Genomic DNA, 22,147 nt, shown 5'->3' on the forward strand with positions numbered 1-22,147 from the left:
CCGCTGCTATGGCAACGCGCGGGCGCGGCACTGCGCGGGCGGGAAGGGAGGGCGCAGCTTTGCGCAGGCGCAGTGGCGCATCGGCCGCGGCGCGCAGGCGCGGGCCGGCAATGGCGGAGGATGCGGCGGTGCGGGCGCAGGCCGAGGTGGTGCGGCGCCTCAAGCACGATAAGGCCGATGCCGACGAGGTGCGGCCGGTTCCGGCGCGGGGCGGGGAGCGGCTGACGGGGCTCGGGAGTTGCTGTGGGGATGGGGGAGGAGCAGTATGGGTGGAGAGTGGTGTGACTGGGAGCAGGAAGCCGGGGCGGACGGGGGGTGCTGGGATGGGGAATGGAGGTTTCTGGGGAGCTGGGGGTACTGGTGCTGGGCTGGAGAGGGGGCTGCTGTGACTGGGGTGTGGTTGCTGAGCTCAAGTGCTGAGGGAACTGGCAGTACTGGTGTAGGTGTTGCTGGGCTGGATGTGGTGGCAATGGGGAAAGGGGTGTGGGAGTACTGGTCTGGGATGGAGAGCAGAGGGACTGAGGACCTGGAGAGAGCTGGGAGTGGGAAGTGGTGATGCTGGTGTTAGGCTGAAGAAAGAGAGGCTTAGGGTGTCAGGATTGGGAGGAGCATGCTGGAGACTGCTGATGCTGGGGTGGATGTAGCAGGAGCTGGTGAGATGGGAGGTAGGGGCACTGGGGGGGGTGGATGTTGAGGGTAATGGAGGTCGTGGAAGGCAGAGACTGGTGGGGATGTTGGGGGTGCTGAGACTGGGGGGGCTTGTAGCAGAAGTGGGGAGTCCTGGAGAGGAGTGAGGAGTCCTGGAGAGGAGCAGGGAGTGCCCCTCTGATTGCTGTAGGAGACTGGGATTAGTGCATGTATTGATGTTAGGGAGTCTGGGTATACTGGGAATGCCGAGGCTGAAGGTACTGGGGGAGGCCTGCGGGCTGGGCCTGGCAGGTGGGTTTACCCTCAGTTCCCTCCTTGCTCCCTTTCCAGATTGCAAAGGAGGTGGCAAAGCTGCTGGAGATGAAGGCCCAGCTGGGAGGAGATGAAGGGAAACACAAGTTTGTACTCAAGACCCCAAAGGTAACTTCCCCCAGCACACACCTCTCTGTGTGCACAACCTCCCCCACATCTGTGTGTGCAAACCTCAGCACAGGCTGGCCTGACTGTGCTCTCATTTCTGTTCCCTTTTAGCAGCAAGGGAGAGAGGGTTGAAAATAACCCGAGAGACCCTAATAATGTAAAGACTTTCTGGTGCTTCTGTGACAAGCCAACCACTAGCTGGTGTGGTCAGAAAACTTAATTCCCCTTTGGCCGTGTTATTGTAGCTGCCCAGTGTGAGAGGTCTCGTATCTGCTGGGATTGCACTGAAATAAGGTTATGACACTGCATTGCCTGATGAGTTTAAAGGTTAGGACTCTTCAGCTCTTGCAGCACTGACCCTACTACAAGGGCCTATAGGGACAGGAAAAGCAGGAATGGCTTTAACCTGCCAGAGGGGAGATTGAGATGAGATCTTAGGCAGAAGCTCTTCCCTGCGAGGGTGCTGAGGCACTGGCACAGGGTGCCCAGAGAAGCTGTGGCTGCCCCATCCCTGGCAGTGTTCAAGGCCAGGTTGGACACCGGGGCTTGGAGCAAGCTGCTCTAGTGGAAGGTGTCCCTGCCTGTGGCAGGAGGGCTGGAACTGGATGAGCTTTAAGGTCCCTTCCAACCCAAACCAGTCTGGGATTCTATGACCACATGAGTACCTGCAGGCTTTGGCACTCCTGGATCCAGGATCCTTAAGCTGGTCTTGTTCCCTGTTAATGCAGACAGTGGATGGAGCTGCTGCTGGACTGGGTGAGCATGGGGTGCTGCAGCATACAGCTCTGCTGGTGTAAGGCTTGTTGTGGGGGATCTGCAAAGCATAAACCCTGGCGGTGCTTGCCAGGAATGGTCAGCACTTGATGAAATGGGGGGAGCATGAAAGGTCTCGTGGCTTTTGGTCTTGCCTTAGCGAGGGTGGGTAATCCCATTTACCAGCTGCTGACATTGGTGTCCTCTTGCAGAAGGACCCTTCCTTCAGGGGTAGCTCTTCAGTCTGCAGGCCCCTGAGAATAGTGTCCATAGTGTAGTTTATCCTGAAATTGTTTGTAGACTGAATGTTTTCATCACTAGCAGCTGACCAGAGATCAACTGTGTCCATGTGGAGACAGGAATTTTATTGACAAACCAATCAGTTTAATGCCACTGACTTAAATGTCTCAAAAATGTCTTCTTTGTCCATTTCCTTTGGATTGGTAAATGTAACGGGTGTGAGGCCTGGAAGGGTATTTTACATTTAAAGATGTGAGAGGATTTTACAGCTCTGTGAGTGCTAGGGAAGCCTGGTTTGGGTTTCCACCTGTCTCAGCCACGTCAGTGTACGGCTGGAGGCTGCTCTTCGCTGTACGACCTGCAGGTGGGGTGTCAGGAAGCGCCTGCTCGCTGCTTCCTCTTGCCTGACTCCCAGCTCCTGGAAGATGCAAGTGGGAGGTCTGGTTAGTTAACAGTGATCTGTGTGTTGCTGAGAGCCTAAAGGTTGTCACTGAAATAATGCAGTGACTCTGAACAGTGAAGGAATTAAAAGGAAGCACATCCCAGTGAACAGCAGATGGGTATTTCACAGACATCACACTTTGAACAGATGATTTCTCTGTGTGTTTGGAAGCTGTGGAGTTGTTCCATGGCTCCAAAATGTGCCTTTCCTCTGATTCCACCTCTTGATGTGGCTGGTTTTGCAGGGGTCTCGCTGACATTGGATTCAGAGCTGTGGGCAGATTCGAGTTGTACTGTCACACTCCAAAGCATTGAAGCCTCTGACAGTTGGGTCTGTGTTAGCTCCTTTATTTCCTGCAACATGAAAGTCCTGACTTAGATTAAGCTCTGCAGACCCTAGCAGGTTGTTTCTGAGCTGCATCCTGATGTTTTCCAGTAGTTTTTAATGCTGCTTTTTACCATTTCTCCTGACATCTGGTGTCTGGACCTGATCTGTCTGGTTTTATTAGCACTATGATAGCATATCCATATTGCCTCTTAAGTCTGTCTCCGCTACCTGCCTCTAACCCAGTGTGTCTTTTGCTCTCCTTTGCCTTCTTTCACCCCAGGGCACACGGGACTACAGCCCCAAGCAAATGGCCATTCGTGAGAGGGTCTTCAATGCAATCATCTCCTGCTTCAAGCGCCATGGAGCAGAAGTCATTGATACACCAGTGTTTGAGCTGAAGGTGAGTGAGGACACAGCAGGTTGCAGAGCTGATGAGGATCCTGCAGTTGAAAGCCTGTGGTGTGTTGAGGGCTGAGTTTTATTCTTCCATCTCCAGGTGTCTTCCCTGTCACTGAAGATGCTGTTTGTTCATGTGTCCTTTTGTTGTAGGAGACATTGACAGGGAAATACGGTGAAGACTCAAAGCTCATCTATGATCTGAAAGATCAAGGAGGAGAGCTGCTGTCCCTGCGCTACGACCTGACAGTATCCTGCCATAGCCAATGCTGAGGGGGCTCATCACCTTTGCTGCCCTCCTTTTGGGGCCGTGCTGTCCAGCGGGTAGGGGAGGAGGAGGGAAGGTGGTCTTTTTGTTCTGACCCCATCCTGACAGGGAGAGCCTGAGCAGGCAGTGTGATTCAGTGGGTGCAGCAACCTTGTCCAGTTACTTATGTTTCTTCAGTGAAGTAATGCTTCCAGTGCCTGAAGGGGCTACATTGAAACCTGGAGAGGAGCTTTGGAAAAGGGCCTGTAGGGATAAGACAAAGGGAATGGCTTTAACCTGCCAGAGGGGAGATTGAGATGAACTCTTAGGCAGAAATTCTTCCTTGTGAGGGTGCTGAGGCACTGGCACAGGGTGCCCAGAGAAGCTGTGGCTGCCCCATCCCTGGCAGTGTTCAAGGTCAGGTTGGACACAGGGGCTTGGAGCAAGCTGCTCTAGTGGAAGGTGTCCCTGCCCGTGGCAGGGGGTTGGAACTGGCTGAGCTTTAAGGTCCCTTCCAATACAAACCACACTGATTCTATGATTAACAGCAGCATGTGTAGGCCATGTCTTGGGCAGTTGTGGAGACCTTAGGAGCTATGGAAAATCCATCTCTCAGCAGTTGCTTTGTCCCAGGGTGTGTGCCACACGCTGTGCTGGGTGTTGGGGAGATAGCAAGCACCCAGCACTGCCTGTGACTGATAACTGGGTGGGGTGATCCCTCTCTGTTCCAGTCCTTAACCCAACCATCCCAGGTGCCCTTCGCTCGCTATCTGGCCATGAACAAGATCACCAACATCAAGCGCTATCACATCGCCAAGGTCTACAGGAGGGACAACCCAGCCATGACCCGGGGCCGCTACCGGGAGTTCTACCAGTGTGTGAGTTTGGCCACTGACAGGGACACTGCTGAGTGAGGCTGGGCAGTGCTTGTGGGGACCCAGCACCAAAGGCTGGGTTACCTGCTGTGGAAAGCTCAGGAGAATCCACTCATCTGCTCTTTAATGTGCCCTTATGGGTCTGAAAAACAGCTTGAGAGTGGCAGAGTGAGGATGGCTGTGACTGTGCTAGTGTATGAGGGCCTGTGTAACACAGCTCCTAGGTGCCCCAGGTGTCAGCCTGCTTCAGAGCAGCTCCTTGCTCCATCCCACAGTTCTTGCCAGCCTGGTGGAGGGGAAGAGTTTCCTTCTGATCCAGCAGTATTTGAACTCCTGGGTGTGTAGCAGCACACAGGAACGAGGCTAGGACCTCAGCTTAGCATGTGCTACTTCTATCCCCTGCTTAGTCAATTTGTATTTCAAAGGAAGGGAAAAACCCAGAGGCCAAATTACAGAACAGGTAAGAAAGCAATTTCCTTTGTGGCTTTCTCAGACAAGTGTAGCCTCAAGGAATGGATTTGTTCCACTGTACTAGCAGTTCCCAGGGCCTCATATTGCAAACAGATTCCTGTTTGAGAATTCCTGTTACATTGTACCCTGTGGATACCTTCCAGCTCCAGCTTGGTGAATTCCCCTTTCCAGACCACTCTCCCCTGAAAGACTGCTCCAAGATCTTACTTCTAGCATAGCTAGAAATAGTCCTCAATATCCAGGCTAAATTTCCTTGTATTTGATAGAGCTGCACTGGCACAAGGAGAAATAAACTGTCATCCCTTGATATGGATTCTTCCTGTCCCAGATAAACATTTGAGACTGTTTATCTGAAATCTTCCCCTCTTTAGGCCACATAAATAATCTCTTACCTTCTCTCCATGGAGATGCTTCCCTTCTTTGCTCAGCCTAGAAAATATATTTCTGCATCTTTTCCTAAACAGAATTCTCTAGCCCTTGGCTGGGTTTTTCAGTGTCATAGAATCATATAATAGAATCATAGAATAGTTAGGGTTGGAAAGGACATTAAGATCATCTAGTTCTAACCCCCCTGCCATGGGCAGGGACACCTCACACTAAACCATCTCACCCAAGGCTTTGTCCAGCCTGGTCTTGAACACTGCCAGGGATGGAGCATTCACAACCTCGCTGGGCAACCTATTGCAGTGCCTCACCACCCTAACAGGAAAGAATTTCCTCATATCCAATCTAAACTTCCCCTGTTTAAGTTTTAACCCATTATCCCTTGTCCTGTCACTGCAGTCCCTAATGAAGAGTCCATCCCCAGCATCCCTATAGGCCCCCTTCAGATACTGGAAGGCTGTTATGAGGTCTCCACGCAGCCTTCTCTTCTCCAAGCTGAACAGCCCCAACTTTCTCAGCCTGTCTTCGTACAGGAGGTGCTCCAGTCCCCTGATCACCCTCATGGCCCTTCTCTGGACTTGTTCCAACAGTTCCATGTCCTTTTTATGTTGAGGACACCAGAACTGCACACAATGCTCCAGGTGAGGTCTCACAAGAGCAGAGTAGAGGGGCAGGATCACCTCCTTCGACCTGCTGGTCACGCTCCTTTGGGTGCAGCCCAGGATATGGTTGGCTTTCTGGGCTGCAAGCGCACACTGAAGCCGGCTCATGTTCATTTTCTCATCAACCAACACCCCCAAGTCCTTCTCTGCAGGGCTGCTCTGAATCTCTTCTCTGCCCAACCTGTAGCTGTGCCTGGCATTGCTCTGACCCAGGTGTAGGACCTTGCACTTGGCATGGTTAAACTCCATGAGGTTGGCATCAGCCCACCTCACAAGTGTGTCCAGGTCCCTCTGGATGGCATTCCTTCCCTCCAGCGTATCAACCGAACCACACAGCTTGGTGTCATCGGCAAACTTGCTGAGGGCGCACTCAATCCCACTTGTCCATGTCACTGACAAAGTCATTGAACAAGACCAGTCCCAACAGTGATCCCTGAGGGACACCACTCGTTACTGGTCTCCAGCCGGACATTGAGCCATTGACCACAACTCTTTGTGTGCGGCCATCCAGCCAGTTCTTTATCCACCGAGTGGTCCATCCATCAAATTGATGTCTCCAATTTAGAGACAAGGATGTTGTGTGGGACAGTGTTGAACGCTTTGCACAAGTCCAGGTAGATGCCATCAGCTGCTCTACCCCTGTCCATCAGTTCTGTAGCCCCATCATGGAAGGCCACCAAATTGGTCAGGCAGGATTTCCCCTTAGTGAAGCCATGCTGGCTGTCACCAAGCACCTTGTTGTTTTTCATGTGCCTTAGCATGCCTTCCAGGAGAATCTGCTCCAAGATTTTGCCAGGCACAGAGGTGAGACTGACTGGTCTGTAATTCATTTCACCTGTGTCACGTACACTGGTAGTGGCACTTTCCTGACTAAACCAGCCCTTGCCCAACTTCCACAGGGATTGCATCAGCCTTTCCTGCACTCAGCTGCTCGGGAACTAACCAGTGTGCTGTTTCCTCCTCCATTGCCCTGATTTCTTTTGGAAACTTGGTAGAACCATACGGAAATTCACTGACTTAATGAAAACTGTTCTTGTACTCAAAATCTCATTGAAGACATTGCATTTTGGGATTCATGAAAGGGAGTCAAGTAGAAGGTCTCTTGTTGCTTCTGTGGTTTATTTCTCTCAGAACATTGATGTTTATGCAATTTTCCAGTCACAGGCTATGCACACACCTTGCTGTTGGGCTTTAGCTCTATGTGCTGTTTCATCGGGGAGTTTGGTGGAGACCACTTGGGCTTTATGATCTCTTTTTCTGTCTTGGCAGTTGAAACTTTGGGTTTTGCCTCAAGATCCCTTCTCTCGTCTTCTTCCCTGGTCATTAACTTGACTGGCATGTGTATTAAAAAAAGAACATCCTGAGAATCAAAATGACACATTTTGCATTTAGGTCATACCAAATAATTAGTTTTCTCCCTTTCCTGGTTCCTTTGTTCTATTTATTTACTGCTGCTGATTGCTCTGCTGTCTCCTTTCTGTTGTTTTTTCAAGGATCTCTGTTTCAGTGTATCACACGCTGTGTAAACTGCTGTGCCAGAGGCAAGGAGCAGGTCACACGTGTCCAGAAGCAGAAAGCAGGGAGAAGCAGAACAGTTCCTTGCAAACTGGAGAGTACTGGAGCAGCTCTGCTCTGGAGCCAGGCTGAGAGAGCTGGGCTGGTTCAGCCTCGAAAAGAGAAGGCTCCTGAAGGGGAGACCTTAGAGCAGCTCCAGTGCCTAAAGGGGCTACAGGAAACCTGGAGAGGAGCTTTGGATGAGGGCCTGTAGGGACAGGACAGGGGGAATGGCTTTAACCTGCCAGAGGGGAGATTGAGATGAGCTCTTAGGCAGAAGCTCTTCCCTGTGAGGGTGCTGAGGTGCTGGCACAGGGTGCCCAGAGAAGCTGTGGCTGCCCCATCCCTGGCAGTGTTCAAGGCCAGGTTGGACACAGGGGCTTGGAGCAAGCTGCTCTAGTGGAAGGTGTTCCTGCCCGTGGCAGGGGGTTGGAACTGGATGAGCTTTAAGGTCCCTTCCAACCCAAACCAGTCTGGGATTCTATGAAGCTGTCTCCACTGTCTATGACACAGTGTGCAAACTCTTTTTCAATGCTATGGACACAAGAGCACCACTGCCCTTAGTGAAAAAGGATCATAAACCCACATCCTGTTCCTTCTGGATCCTATCAGTAAAAGCCAGTGCTCCCTTACACCCCATTTCTGTTGCCTTTTGTAAGCAAACTGCTAACAGAAGAGCTGAACCTGTATTGCTGCAGCCACAGCAGTAGTGCTGAGTTGCTCACTGCCTTTCCTGTTCCCAGGACTTTGACATCGCTGGGCAGTTTGACCCCATGATTCCTGATGCCGAGTGCCTGAAGATCGTGCACGAGATCCTGAGTGACCTGCAGCTCGGGGACTTCCTCGTCAAGGTGAGACTCAGCAGGTTTCTCTGTGTCACAGTGGGAAGCAGAGGTCACTGTTCTTGTGGTTAATGCAGCAGTACCTGTTGCCACTCTTAAAGCCTACTAAACCCTGATCCAGAAGCTCATCCCACCTCTGCCTCACCTGCATATGCTGAAAGGCTGGACCTCAGCTCAAACTTGCCTTCAGCTGGGAATGCAGGGAGGTTTCCTGAGGCTGCAGTAGCAGAGCTCTCTTTAGCACTAACCACAGTCCCCTGCAAAATGTCCAGCAGCCAGCTGACAGGGTAACTGTCATGTTCACTGCCTGCAGTAAAACATAGGCTCTGGCCAAGGATCCTTGTCCCAGCTCCCGATGTCCCCTTAGTAGGGACATCTGCTCAGTGTGTGCTGTGTGTTCTTTGCAGGTTCCTGCCTTCCCACCAAGTCCATTCTGGGGCTGAGCTGTTTTCCAGAAGTCATCCCCTGCTGTAGGTGAAGCCATTTGCTTCAAAGCACCTCCATTATCTTGGTGTGGCAGCAAATGGTGCTGGGTGTGCAGGTCAGGCAGGATGGAGAGGGTTGTACAGCAGTAGGAGAGTGATGGGAAGGAGTGTGTGATGTGCAGGAGGCTGGTGGGATCTCTGAGAGGGATCCAGAGCTGGGTTTTTGCTGGGCTCCACAGGGGAGATGAGCAGTGTGGGCTGGGTGTTGTGCTCCTCTGTGCAGCCCCCACTGGGTAGGGAGGCAGTTACCTGCTCTTGAACCTGTGTGGGATGAGCTAAGAGCTGTGCAGAGGAGCTGCCTGTCCAGCTGCTGTGTGTTTGGGCAGTGGTGAAAGAGGATGTGGCCTTTGAGGAGGCACCCCTGCAATGGGGACAGCAGAATAACCTGCCTGCTGCTGTTCTTGTCTTCCATGAGGCACTGTCTGGTTCATGTTGATGCTGGAGGATTACAGACTCCTGAGCAATCTTTGTTTCTCTCTAATTTAATTGTAGAGGTTCTCAGTAACCATGGAAATGTTGAATCCAGCTGAGCCTCTGGCCTCAATTACCTGCTATTACTGAGCATAATTAAACTCTGGAATTCACTATACTATCAAGAAAAAATTCCTTAGCGAGGTTTTAACACGATCAGATGTCTCTTTGTTCTTACACTGAGAGAGCAAGATAACACTGAATTCATCTCCGTGGCCTGTTTCTGTCCACGTGAGAGGACTCATAGGCAGCACTGGATTTTCTTCTCTGTTGAGTGGAGGTCTGTATGGCTGTAGAGGGAGAATGTGATACCCCTGGCCAGGGTTGGCAGCGTCAGCTGTGGGCGGAGAGGCAGCTCTGCTCCCTGGGAATGGGGAAGAGAAATTCCAAACATGAAAAAATCTTGGCAGAGATCTGCTGGTTTCTCTTCCACACTTGAAAACAGAGGAGAGAAACTGGACCAAGCTGAAGCATCTGAGTTACAGTGGATGATTTGCTCCCTCTCTCCCAGGTCAATGATCGGCGCATCCTTGATGGGATGTTTGCAGTTTGTGGTGTCCCAGACAGCAAGTTCCGAACGATCTGTTCCAGTGTGGACAAACTGGACAAGGTATGGGATGGAGCCATGGGCTCCACATGCTGCTGCTGGAGTGGCAGTGGGGCTCTGTGCCCCTGGGCTGCTCTCAACATGGGCCAGGAGAACTGGCTTGAATGTTTGGTTCTGGCCAGAAATCAAACCCAGAGCATTTGTCCTGAGGCTTCAGGTTTTTTGGCAGTTTTGCTGACTGCAGGGGTGGGGTGCAACCAGACAGACAGGTACAAGAAGTGGAAGTATGACCTCTTAAGCACACTGATGGGGTTCTGCCATATAAAGATCTGTTGAGGGGAGATACGTCTGTTCACCTGCATCAGGCAGGATCACCAGAGAGCTTCCCCAGGAGACCACATCCTTGGAGCTGTGGCTGATGTTCTTCTCTCCCTTCACAGGTGCCATGGGAAGAAGTGAGGAGCGAGATGGTGGGGGAGAAGGGGCTCTCCCCCGAGGCTGCGGATCACATCGGGGAGTACGTCCAGCTTCACGGTGAGCACTGGGGGGTCAAGCCCTTGACTTTGCTCCTCCAGGCAAGGCAGGGAGGGCTGGGGAAACAGGGGTGCTGTTAACCCCGTTAACAGAGTCTCATTGCCACAGGTGGCCTGGAGCTGATCGAGCGGCTGCTCCAGGACCCAAAGCTGTCCCAGAACAAGCTGGCCAAGGAGGGGCTGGGGGACATGAAGCTGCTCTTTGAGTACCTGACCCTGTTTGGCATCACAGGAAAGGTGAGGAGGGGCAGGGGCAGGAGGGGCACAGCCCAGCTCCCCCGAGTGCAGGCAGTGATGGGGTTTCCCTTGTGCCCTGCAGATCTCCTTTGACCTGAGCCTGGCGCGGGGCCTGGACTATTACACAGGGGTGATCTTCGAGGCTGTGCTGCTGCAGCAGGAGAACGAGCACGTGGAGGAGCCCGTGAGCGTCGGGAGCGTGGCTGGAGGCGGCCGCTACGATGGGCTGGTGGGGATGTTTGATCCCAAGGGACGGAAGGTGCCCTGCGTGGGGGTCAGCATTGGGATAGAGCGGATCTTCTCTATCCTGGAGCAGAGAGTGGAGGTTGGTGTCTTTACTACTCAACTAAGAATAGAGAAGGAGCAAGGATTTACATCTTCCCCACGTACCCCTAGTCCAGCAAGTGCTGAAGTGAGTCTTTCTTGCTGCAGTCTTTGAAGGAGAAGCCAGCCAGGCCCCTAATGGGTTCTGAAGCAGGAGTCAGAACCAAGACATAAGCTCCAGTTTTCTCTGGCTTGGCTGTTAAATGGGTCTTTGTAGGATCCCAGAACACTGCTGCACATTTACCTCCCCCAGAAGCCTGTTGTGGAGAGTTCTCTCCTGGAAGCCGAACACAACCAGGTTTTCTAAGTGAAAACTGAATTCTTCCCCCACCACCTCCAGCCCTGGCCAGGTTTGTTCCTCTGCAGGTGACCTTTTCAAGGCTTGCTCCTTCAGCAAAAGCAGCAGCAGGAAAATGCCACTTTAAGTATCCAGCATCTGCCTTGGGAGCAGCCACTTCCTGACAGCACTGCAGCATCTCAGCTTGCTCCTGTTGATCTAACCCATAGTCACCAGCTTAGCTGGTCTGGGGTTTCCCAGCTGTGCTGCTCCTGAGCTACTTGGAGCAAGTCTCTAGGAGGCCCTCGAGCTTGGAGGAGCAGCTCCTATGCAGAAGCAGGCAAGGAAACTGCTCATTCTCAGCACATCCTCCAGTCTGTGTGCACCTGAAGTGCAGGAGGGAGGTTGTGTTAAATTCCCATCATGGAATAATAACAAAAAATGAGGTTCTGCTCCAGGATGGGGTCTGTAGGGTCTCCCTGAGTTTATGCTACTCAATGAGCCTGATCCTCTTTGCTGAATTGATGGGTCTGGGGTGGTGACCTGTTCTGCTCAAAGGGTCTCAGATACCTCTGTATGTCCAGGGCATCTTTTGAGTCTTGTCCCTGCCCTAGGCCTCTGAGGAGAAGATCAGGACAACAGAGACACAGGTGCTGGTGGCCTCTGCCCAAAAGAAGCTCCTGGAAGAGCGGCTGAAGCTCATTGCTGAGCTGTGGGATGCTGGAATCAAGGTATGACCAGGTGATGGCCAAGTCAGGAACTGCTTGGTCCACCCTGTGCCGGGGATGGACCAGATCTGGCTTTGCTTTGGGAGGAAGGAGTCACAGGGAGAAGGTGGGCAGCAGATGGGCTTCCTGAACGGAGCCTGCCTCTTCTTGGTGTCTTGAATCAGGTGTTCAGGAAGGGCTGGGCAGCATGACTTAGTAGCCCTGTAACACTGCAGGGGCTGCTCTGTATCTGTTATCTCAAGGCATATTCCCAAAGCAGGCAGCACTCCAGCCCCTGCTGTGTGGCCATGGCTGGAATACCATGCTGCTCCTAAAAACAAACCAAAAAAAAGTGGAGCCTTGCAAGGGGAAAGTGGGGCCAGGGAGGAGCCTGGGCTGTTTTCTGCCATTCCCCTTGTCCTGTCCCTACAGGCCCTTGTCCAAAGCCCCTCTCCAGGTTTCCTGCAGCCCCTTTAGGCACTGGAGCTGCTCTAAGGTCTCCCCTTCAGGAGCCTTCTCCAGACTGAGCCAGCCCAGCTCTCTCAGCCTGGCTCCAGAGCAGAGCTGCTCCAGCCCTCACAGCATCGCCATGGCCTCCTCTAGACTCAAACAGGTCCACAAATTATGGTGCTATTCTCTGGTTCTCTTGCAGGCAGAAGTGCTCTACAAGAAGAACCCCAAGCTGCTGAACCAGCTGCAGTACTGTGAGGACACCGGCATCCCTCTTGTTGCCATTGTGGGCGAGCAGGAGCTCAAGGATGGAGTCGTCAAGCTGCGGATGGTGGCAACCAGGGAGGAGGTGAGGCCCAGGGCAGGTTGGTGTGAGGGGGATCAGCTCCTTGACCCTTCATCCAGGCTCAGGTCAGCCTTCCAGCCCCATCTGTGCATGCTCTGCACTGGTGCCCTCAGGTTGTACACTGCAAGGTTGCTTTGCTGGCCCATATTTTCAGTGTAGTGCCCAAAGGGGACTGGCAGACTCAAAGTGAGGGCTGTGGACTGATGGTGGTGGACTTGTGGGTGCACTTTAGGAGGCTGGGTGAGTTTCCTCAGCCCATCTTGCCTTTGTGAGGAGCACGTGCCCTGGTGTTTGCCACCAAGCACCCTATTAACAGGCTCTCGGGATGTTATACAGTGGCTTCTCATTGGATCTTTTCAAGCAGAGGTCTCTTCATGGACTTTGTAACACCTCACATGCCAGCTCCTCACCCCACACAGTTTCCTAGAGCTGTGGAGCAGTTTGCTATCATGTGGCCTTCTTGAACTCCCAGACATTCCTCAGTTCTGGAGCCTGAAACACGGAGGCGTGATTCCGTGTATGACTGCTTGAGCATTCCATCCAGGGCATGGGACCAATGCTGAAGGTCCAGGAGGTGCCCTCTTGGAATGAATGGGACTAGTGCTATGTATGCACTGGTCTTGGGTTTGGAACCAGTAGGAAGGAGTGGGAAGAGCATCGCTGTCATGATGGTGGGCAGAAGAGGGCTTGGCAGGTTGTAGGCAGGTGCTTGCTCTGATGGATTCACTCCACATGTGCTGCAGCCCACTGAGCCCTGCAGTGCCATTGGTGACAGCATCATGGTGTGACCATAGGGCCACAGTACAGTGCCAGCCATCCCTGTGGGAGCAGGGAAAGTCATGATCCATCAAACTGCTTGTGTTGTATTGAAGCAACTTTGTGCTCTCCCCATGCAGGTCAACGTTCGCCGGGAGAGCCTGGTAGAAGAGATCAGGATGCGAACGAGCTGCCCCTAAACCCCTTCTGGATGTGTCTGCTCGTTTGTTGGATTCTGGCTGACAGATTTCCTCCTGTAAATACCTTCACTAGCCCACGGAGCAACAGGGGCAGGGGGGCCTTTGGACACTATTTATTCTTGTCTCATGCCCTCCCTTTCCCATTGGGAGCAGAGAGGCTGCACTGACTACTATGACATGCCCTGGCCCTTGGGTATGTTGCTGGATGTTTTTGAGCAGCTCTGGCAAATGCTGTGGTGGCTGTGGAGTCCCGTGGTGACACGTGGAGCCCTGTGCTGTCAGCAGACCCCAGGGGCTTGGCTGCAGCTTCTTGTTCCTGTCGCTTTGAATCAACATCCTGCCCCGTCCCTCTGCTCTGGCTGCAGGGAGGTGACCTTATCTCGAGCAACATGTAAAGGCACTGCTCCCAGAAATAATAAACCTGTCTCTCCCATTCTGTGCTGCTTGTCCCTACTTCCTGCCAGGGGCAGGGATTTGCTCCCCTGCCTTGCTGAGCAGGAGCTGGGGTTTAAATGTCACGGTGGATGCTTCTTCAACCGCCTTCGTTCTTCCTTGCCTCTGGCTCCCACCACTGCACCATGTGCAGAGCAGAGCTCCCACCAGCCAGGAGCTGGGCTCCCCACGGGTGAAACGGGTTCCTGGGGTGACTCGGGGACCCCTCATCCCCAGCTTCCCTTCGATGCTGTCCCGCATCTCGCCCAGCTCCAAGCCCGCACCACGTTAGTTCTCGCCTCCGCGGCTTCCAGGCGCGGCAACGCAGCGGGAGCAGAGCTTGCGGACGGGGTCGCTGCGCCCTGGAGGGGCGGGCACTGCAGTCGGGTCCCCGCCCGGGGCGGTGCGAGGCCGATGGGCGGTGCTGGAACCTTCCAGAGCCTGGTCCAGGGCGGCGAGGAGGAGCAAGAGGAGCGGCGGCGATGGAGATCGAGGTGGGCATCGTTGGGGGGTTCCGGCCGGGAGTCCCGGCGCCGGCTCCGAGCCTGGTCCCACCCCACCCGCCGTGAGCTGGGGCTGCCCCTCGGGGGTGACGGTAAAGCCCTGGTAGCGCCTGCCCGGGGGCTGCGGGCTCGGGTGGGCTCCGCCGGGGCAGAACCAGGTCCTGCCGCTCCCCGGAACCTGCCGGGAGCGGAAGAGCGGGGACCCTGCCCCGGGGTTGTGGCCGAGCATCCTGCCCCCGTTCAGCAGAGATTCCCCTTAGATGGGTCCCCGCCCAAAGGTGTTTTCTGGCCGCAGGGAAGACAAAACCCCTTGCAGATAGGAAGGTGCCACCTTGGGGCTGCAGCTGGAGATGCAGGAGGTGGAGGGGCGGCCAAAGTATGTTGTAGCCTGAGCTCGGGTTAGTCCCACTCAGCAAGCAGTTTCAGAAGCCGCGATGAGACTTTGCAGTGGTTAATGAGCTGAAGCTTTGTGATATTGGTGTCTCCAGACCATCCTTGATGTCCTCAGAAGGCAGAGGAGGGTCTGGTAGAAGAGGGTTGGCTGTGTTGGGGTCCCGGCTTGCCTGTGATGGGTCACCTAATCTCTGTGCAGCCAACTGCTCACTGGTCTTGGCTCTCAGACAGCTGCAGGTGTCGTAGGATCCCAGACTGGTTTGGGTTGCAAGGGACCATAAAGCTCTTCCAGTTCCAGTCCCCTGCTGTGGGGACACCTTCCACTAGAGCAGGTTGCTCCAAGCCCCCTCCAACCTGGCCTTGTGTTGCTGGACTTCACCCTGTGGAGCAGGCTTGGACAGTGGGTAGGGTAGAGCTTTGGGTGTGCATTGTCAAGAGGCTCTTCTCGATTCCTTAAGGCAAAGGGCTTCACCATTTGCTCCTCTACATGCTGGCTGGTGCTGGGCCTTGCAGTTGCTCCACTGGCTTGGGATACCCCCAGTTGTTGGGAGGTTGGAAACTCTTTGCCCATACAAACTCCATCGTTTTCTTCTTCAGACATGGACCAACAGCATCAACCAGGCCAATAAGAAAGCCCTGCTTACCTGGGCAAAAGAAACGGGCATCAACCTAGTGCAGATCAACGGGCAGAGGCGATATGGTGGCCCACCCCCAGGTACGTGAGCAGAGCATCTCAGTGCTGTAGTGCCCTGGGAGCACAGCACGTAGGGTGCCCGGTGGCAAGCTGGCTGTCACTTGTACGTGCCCATTGTGTGCCCGCAGGCTGGGTGGGCGACCCCCCTCCGGCAGGCACAGAGGTGTTCATCGGGAAGCTGCCGCAGGACATGTACGAGAACATCCTGATCCCGCTCTTCCAGAGCGTGGGGACGCTCTACGAGTTCCGCCTCATGATGACCTTCAGCGGGCTCAACCGCGGCTTCGCGTACGCCAAGTACAGCACCCAGCGCGCAGCCACGGAGGCCATCGCCGCCCTCAACAACTTCAGCGTGCGGGAGGGCTGCGCCATCGTGGTGTGCCGGAGCACGGAGAAGTGCGAGCTCAGCGTGGACGGGCTGGCAGGCTCGGTGAGCCGGCGGGAGCTGGAGGCCGTGCTGCGGCGTGTCACCGCGGGCATCCTCAGCGTCACCCTGCACCCCAGCCCCGGCCAGCAGCGCGCGCAGCTCGCCCTGCTCAAGTTCAGCTCGCACCACGCTGCTGCCATGGCCAAGAAAACTCTCATGGAAGGTACATGGGAGGCTGGGGGGATGCTTGGGATGCTCTTCCTGGTGTCTCTAAGGGCTGATTCCACCTCGGAGCTCAGCTGTGAGGTGAAGATATCCCGTGTTCTGTCCCTGTGTCCCATGGGAGGTCAGCTGTCCTCACTGGGGAGGTGGGGTAGAGGGACTGCTGGAGGTCTTCAGCTGCCTGCTCAGAGCAGCAGCATCACCAGTACAAGTCCAGGGCATCCAGAGCTTTAACCAAGTTACCCTTTTTATGGAGGTTCCCTACTCCTCATTGCCCCATCCCTTGATCGCACAACCCTGGGACACATTTCACAGACATCCAGCCAGAATCTCTAAAGCCCTGATGTGTATCCACTTCTGCCCCAGTTGAGAAACACTTGGCTTTGATGTCTCTGCATCTAGTTCCTAAAGGCTGGCCCTATCATCTGAGCTTTGGAGCTCTGAACCCACCTCGGTAGCCAAAGGAGATTGAGGAGCAACTGCCCTGTAGTTGCATGAGGGGATGTAGAGGCAGGGGAGAGGGTTTTGTGTGGTTCATGGACTGGGGGTCAGCAGCAAACCACCCTTGGGGTCACTGTGCCAGATACTGGGGGACAGGGTGGCGTGGGATGGGGAGATACTGGGCTGCTGGTGCTTGAGCATCCCCTGGCAGCTGCTGCTCGTCTGTCCTAGGGAACATGAGGCTCGGTGGGGCAGAGATAAGGGTGGACTGGCTGAACCCTGACCTGAAGCAGAAGCTGCAGTCACCGGAGGAGAAGCCATCGCCCAGCCGGGTACAGAGGGCCAAGCACCCGCGGCTCGCCAAGCAGGCTCCCCCATCTCCGGTGCTGCACAACGCGCTGGAGCACCTCAACACCCTGTGCCGGAGCCAGTACCTGGGGCCCCCCTTGTTCCTCACCAAGTGCGTCCAGGCCAACCCCAATGGGTGGTTGCAGTTCTGGTGCCAGGTGGTGATCCCGGGGTGCCCCATGCCCTTCATGGGGTTCGCATGGGTGCGGGACGGGCCAGGCAGGAGTGGCCACGAGGAGGCGAAAGTTGCGGTGGCGCTGCAGGTTCTGCGGATGCTGGGTGAGTCCATGTGCGGTACCTGTGCCAACCTCCAAAAGCCTTGGAGCATCTCTTGGGAGTGTGGAGCTCTGGGGGACACAAGCAGGGTCAGATCCCCCATCGAATAGATGTGACCCTGATGTCTCTCAGCCCTGGGTGGGATTCCTGGTTGGAAGCAGAAGATGCAAAGGGAGGAGGGTTTTGGGATGCTGCTCAAAGCCTGACGCTTCCCTCCCCGCTGCAGGGTGCCGGCTGACGTAGGCAGTGCTCTGCCCGTGCCATGAGCTGAACCTGAGCCACCAGCCCCGGTGCTGCCGGAGCGGCAAGTGAGCCCCGCTGGGACAGAGTCCTGTTCCAGCTCTGTTTTGAGTTCCGTTTGGTTTGGTTTGGTTTGGTTTGGTTTGAGAGCTGGTGCTGAGGACGGAGCTGCTGGCCTGGTGCATGGCTGCTGCCCTGTCCCTGGCCAGCCCTTGGGGATGGTTCTGTTTTTGGGGTTGTTTTAATCTGGCCCAGTTTGGCTTCTTTTCAGTTGGTTTGCGTTGCTGTGCTGTGGTGGAGGGGCCCTGGAAGAAGCAGTGGCTGCTTGGAGCCGCCGGACACTAGGGCTGTCTGGGCTCGGTGGGGCCCCGTCTCCTTTGTGTCTGGTGCCTGAGGAGCAGCCCGTGGGGGCTGTTCTTGTGCTGGTGGAGCTGGTGTAGGCAGGCAGTGCTGCAGTGTCTGGAGCTGTGCAGGGCCGTCTGCTTTGCAGGGAAGCAGCCTTGGGGCCCGGCTGTCTATGAATGATTCCTCAGGACCGGGAGGTCTGGCTGCACTGTTCACTGGGATTAAAGTAGCCTGCAAAGCACTGCTGTGTCCAGTCCTGTTCTATTCCCACCTCCTTGCCTGTCCGGCACCATCTCGGTCCTTTGCTCCCCCCAAGAAAGCCTGCCTTTAGCTGCAGGAGGGATGAGGTCTGCAACTGATTGATGCTGAGCACTGGTGGCTTCCAAGTGCATTTCAGGGCATACCTGGGTGCCTCCAAGTACAGAACTCTGCCAGTCCCATCTCCTGTGCTGAGCACCCAGGTGCGTTGCTGTTAGCCTCTAGAGCCTTCCAAGGGTCTTTCTGGGTTCAGTATGCTCCCAAGTGTCTTCTGGTGCACTTAAGGAAACTCCATGTGCTTTTCTGTGCTGCCCAGGTGCCTTATAGTACAGCACTGGGGGACTGAAGCGCCTTCAGGTGTCCTTCAGCAGCCATTCTGTGCTCAACAGTGGTGAACCACTGCCTTTTAATAGTGCCCCAGCAACCTCCCAGAGCTTTGGGATGTGGCTCATGGAGCTCAGTCTGTTTGGTATGGCTTGACTGGCTCTGGGCACCTGTCTGCTTCCCAGAGCTCCTGTGGGCTCGTAGGTCCCTGCCTTGCACTGGGGCAGGTTGGACTCTGTGTTGGTGATAAATCACAGAATCCCAGACAGGTTTGGGTTGAAGGGACCTTAAAGCTCACCCAGTTCCAACCCCCTGCCACGGGCAGGGACACCTTCCACTAGAGCAGCTTGCTCCAAGCCCCTGTGTCCAACCTGGCCTTGAACACTGCCAGGGATGGGGCAGCCACAGCTTCTCTGGGCACCCTGTGCCAGCGCCTCAGCACCCTCACAGGGAAGAGCTTCCTAATGCCTCCTGTTTTGGTTTAAAACCATGCCCTGGATGCTCTCACAGCTTGCACCACCCCCCCTGCCCAGCAGGAACCAACCACTGCCTGTGACAATTCAGGGCACCCAGGCACAGGATGCTCTCCCCCCATGCCATCCCCATCTCTATCCCCAGTGCCCCACAGGCAGGTCCTGGATGTACCAGGGATGCCAGGGAAGTTGGGGTGAGCCACAACATCAGCACAAGGCACTAGGAACTGAAAGGCACTGGGTTTATTTGCAATAGAGCTGATCTATAAATTAATTAACAAAAGAGAACACACACCTGCTTTGACAGCACTGCAGGGTCAGGCAGGGCCTCGGGTAAGGGGTGGACCCGTTTGGCCAGGCACCCCAGGACCCCATCACCCTCCAGCCCCTTGAGCTATGCTCTGCTTTCCCCTCCCCATCCCAGGACCCCCAAATACACCAGCAAACCCCAACTTTCCTACACCCACACCACACTCCCCTCCCAGGGCTGGATCCCCATCCATGTCTCCCACCCCATCTGAGACCCAGCCCCTCCATCCACCAGGGATCCTCACTCTTGAACCCCGGAACCCTTTCACCAGGGACTGCAGCCACATCCCCCATGCCTGGATGCCCCCATCCCAAGGACACCCTGTTACAACCCTGCGCTCCCATCCCCTCAGTCCCCACCGTCGCTGTCGCTCCCTGGTGCCGCCTCCGGCTCAGCCTCATCCCGCAGGTCGGCAAAGAAGTCCTCGCCACTGCCCACCGCCTTCCCGCTGAGCGCCCGCAGGGGCCCCCCTTTCTTCTTCTTCTTGCGGTAATCGTCCACCACCAGCCCCGCCAGCGCCGACACGTCCCAGAACTTCACCTTCTGGTCATGGGCGCAGCTGGCCAGGAGCTGCCCGCCCGGTGCCAGCGCCAGCTGCTCGATGGGCTCCCCGAGGTGCTGCCCCACGCAGCCCAGCACGCGGTTGGGCAGGACGTTCACTGCCCTGCAGAGGGGGGGGAGCTGTGGGGATCCTGGTCCATCACAGCCTCCGCCTGTGACCGGCCGGGGCTGATCTCGTCCCACACCCACCCCACACACGCCCCTGACCTGATGACTCCGTCCAGGGACCCCACGCACACGATGCTGTCCGTGATGGGGACCATGCAGTCAATGGACTCAGCCCGCAAAGCAAAGCGGTCGCTGGTGGCCCCGAAGCCGTCCCAGTTGAAGAGGTAGATGGTGCCTTCACTGGAGCCACAAGCCACTTTCTTTCCCCTCTAGGCAAGATGGAGGATGGTAAAGCAGAGGCAGGACAAAAAAAACAGGGCATGGAGAGGGATCTGCAGGAGACCTTATAGCCTTCAATAGCTAAGGGGACCTACAAGAAACCTGGAGGGGGGCCTTGGACAAGGGCCTGTAGTGACAGGACAAGGGGAATGGCTTTAACCTGCCAGAGGGGAGACTGAGATGAGCTCTTAGGCAGAAGCTCCTCCCTGTGAGGGTGCTGAGGCGCTGGCACAGGGTGCCCAGAGAAGCTGTGGCTGCCCCATCCCTGGCAGTGTTCAAGGCCAGGTTGGAAACAGGGGCTTGGAGCAAGCTGCTCTAGTGGAAGGTGTCCCTGCCCATGGCAGGGGGTTGGAACTGGATGAGCTTTATGATCCCTTCCAACACAAACCAGTTGCGAATGTATGATCGTGCTTCATGGCAGGGCCAAGCACCAACCTTCAGCAGCACCACAGACGTGAGGTCCCCACTCTGCGGCTCTGACAGTAGCTCAAAGCGACGCCTCTTCACGTTGAAGACACCCAGGGTGCCATCACCACTGTGGGAGATGGAAGCAGCATGGTGTGAGCATGGGACCTGGTGCAGGGTGCTTCCCCCAGCCCTAAGGGAAGGACGTAAGGACAGCCAAGTGCAATCCTAAGTGGGCTGGGGCAATCCTAAGCACAGATACAGGCTGGGCAGAAATAGGACTGAGAGCAGCCCTGAGAAGGACTTGGGGTTTTTGGGTGAGAAGAAGCTCCCCATGACCCAGCTTCAGTGTGTGCTGGAGCTCAGGCACCCCCCCCCCCCCCGCCCATACGGGGCTGCACCCCCAGAGCATGAGCAGCAGCTCAGGGAGGGGATTTTCCCCCTCTGCAGGGGGGGTGGAACTGGATGAACTTTAAGGTCCCTTCCAACCCAAACCAGGCTGTGAGTCTATGAGCTTTGTGGGTATGCGGGAGCCCGCAGAGCCGCGAGTACCTGGCAGTGAGCAGGAGCTTCCCGTTACCATCCACAGCCATGGCGCTGATGTACTCCTCCTGCTCCCGGGCCTCCAAGATTGCATCCCCCTTGCGCAGGTCCCACACCTTCAGCGCCCCGTTGTCATCGCCCGTGGCAAAGACGTTGGTATCGATGGGCAGCACGCAGTTGAGGGCCGAGCTGCAGAGACCCCGGCCCCACGGCAGCACAGTCACACTCACATCGCTGATGCTCCAGCCTCTGCCTGCGCGGCTCTGGCAAAGGATGGAAGGGGACATCGCTACCTAGAGCCCCACGCCCCCCGGACCTACCTGTGTGCCTTGGGGAAGCGCGTTTCCAGCCGTCCCTCCTCCACCGTCAGGATATGGATGGACTTGTCCTTGGACACGGTGAAAAGCTCTGGGGAACGACATCAGCACCCGCAGTCCCGGTGCCCCCCGCACCCCGCGTTCCCCGCACTCACTTTGCCCGTCCTGGGAGAAGGCCACGTCCCGGCACGACTTGAGGTGATGCCCCGAGGACCAGAGCTGCCGGTTCTCCCCCTCGGTGCAGGAGTACGAGTACCTGCGGAGCGGGCCGGGATCAGCGGCCGCTGCCCGCCGGCTCCTGCACACGGGACCCCCCGAACACCGCCGTGGCCCCGCTCACTCACAGGTAGACATCGCCGTCCACGTCCCCCGCCGCCAGCAGCGGCCGGGCCGGGTGCAGGGCGATGGCGTTGGCGGTCGCCTCGAAGCAGATGTCCTCGGGGGTGTCCCGCAGCCGCGGCTCCCTCCCCGCGGGCTCCGCGCTCTCCTGGGGGGTGCAGAGCGGGGCGGTGGGGCCGGGGCCGGTGGGGCCGGTGGGGCCGGTGGGGCCGGGGCCGCGCAGCCGCACGCGTGCTCACCTCTGCCGGTGCCGCCATGGCGGCCGGGGGAGAACGGGGCTCGTTAACATAGCTCCGCCCCTTCATTTGCATGACACCGCCCACCTGCCGCCGCAGGGCGCCCTCTCGTGGAGCTGCTTGAACACTGCCAGGGATG

General features: G+C 56.0%; 3 protein-coding genes across 5 annotated transcripts; 2 read left to right on the top strand and 1 right to left on the bottom strand.

Annotated features, from left to right (window-relative positions):
* Nucleotides 1-65: 65 nt before the first annotated feature.
* LOC134156899 (histidine--tRNA ligase, cytoplasmic) lies at nucleotides 66-14,027 on the top strand. Its single transcript, XM_062605314.1, has 13 exons — nucleotides 66-188; nucleotides 979-1,068; nucleotides 3,111-3,230; nucleotides 3,380-3,475; nucleotides 4,226-4,351; nucleotides 8,163-8,270; nucleotides 9,729-9,827; nucleotides 10,205-10,298; nucleotides 10,407-10,534; nucleotides 10,617-10,859; nucleotides 11,750-11,866; nucleotides 12,495-12,641; nucleotides 13,535-14,027. The coding sequence occupies exons 1-13, from the start codon at nucleotides 111-113 to the stop codon at nucleotides 13,592-13,594; spliced, it is 1,506 nt and encodes a 501-aa protein (XP_062461298.1). The 5' UTR covers nucleotides 66-110; the 3' UTR covers nucleotides 13,595-14,027.
* Nucleotides 14,028-14,289: 262 nt separating this feature from the next.
* On the top strand, nucleotides 14,290-17,842 carry DND1 (DND microRNA-mediated repression inhibitor 1). 3 transcript variants are annotated; one of them, XM_062605312.1, is made up of 5 exons: nucleotides 14,374-14,520; nucleotides 15,381-15,637; nucleotides 15,745-16,206; nucleotides 16,878-17,273; nucleotides 17,497-17,842. In XM_062605312.1, the coding sequence occupies exons 1-5, from the start codon at nucleotides 14,441-14,443 to the stop codon at nucleotides 17,511-17,513; spliced, it is 1,212 nt and encodes a 403-aa protein (XP_062461296.1). In that variant the 5' UTR covers nucleotides 14,374-14,440; the 3' UTR covers nucleotides 17,514-17,842. The 3 variants fall into 3 exon arrangements, with proteins under 3 accessions (XP_062461297.1, XP_062461295.1, XP_062461296.1); XM_062605313.1 differs by lacking the exon at nucleotides 17,497-17,842 and having other exon boundaries at nucleotides 14,290-14,520; nucleotides 15,520-15,637; nucleotides 16,878-17,467; XM_062605311.1 differs by lacking the exon at nucleotides 17,497-17,842 and having other exon boundaries at nucleotides 14,373-14,520; nucleotides 16,878-17,467.
* Nucleotides 17,843-19,537: 1,695 nt separating this feature from the next.
* WDR55 (WD repeat domain 55) lies at nucleotides 19,538-22,133 on the bottom strand. Its single transcript, XM_062605283.1, has 8 exons — nucleotides 22,012-22,133; nucleotides 21,778-21,920; nucleotides 21,589-21,689; nucleotides 21,437-21,524; nucleotides 21,126-21,305; nucleotides 20,604-20,703; nucleotides 19,989-20,158; nucleotides 19,538-19,884 (listed from the first exon to the last, which is right to left on the bottom strand). Exons 1-8 carry the CDS (start codon nucleotides 22,081-22,083, stop codon nucleotides 19,569-19,571), a joined length of 1,170 nt encoding a protein of 389 aa, XP_062461267.1. The 5' UTR covers nucleotides 22,084-22,133; the 3' UTR covers nucleotides 19,538-19,568.
* Nucleotides 22,134-22,147: the final 14 nt, after the last annotated feature.

Source organism: Pezoporus occidentalis, unplaced genomic scaffold (assembly GCF_034315485.1).
Source record: "Pezoporus occidentalis ecotype Australia unplaced genomic scaffold, CSIRO_AGI_Poc_V1 ctg91, whole genome shotgun sequence".
NCBI lineage: Eukaryota > Metazoa > Chordata > Aves > Psittaciformes > Psittacidae > Pezoporus > Pezoporus occidentalis.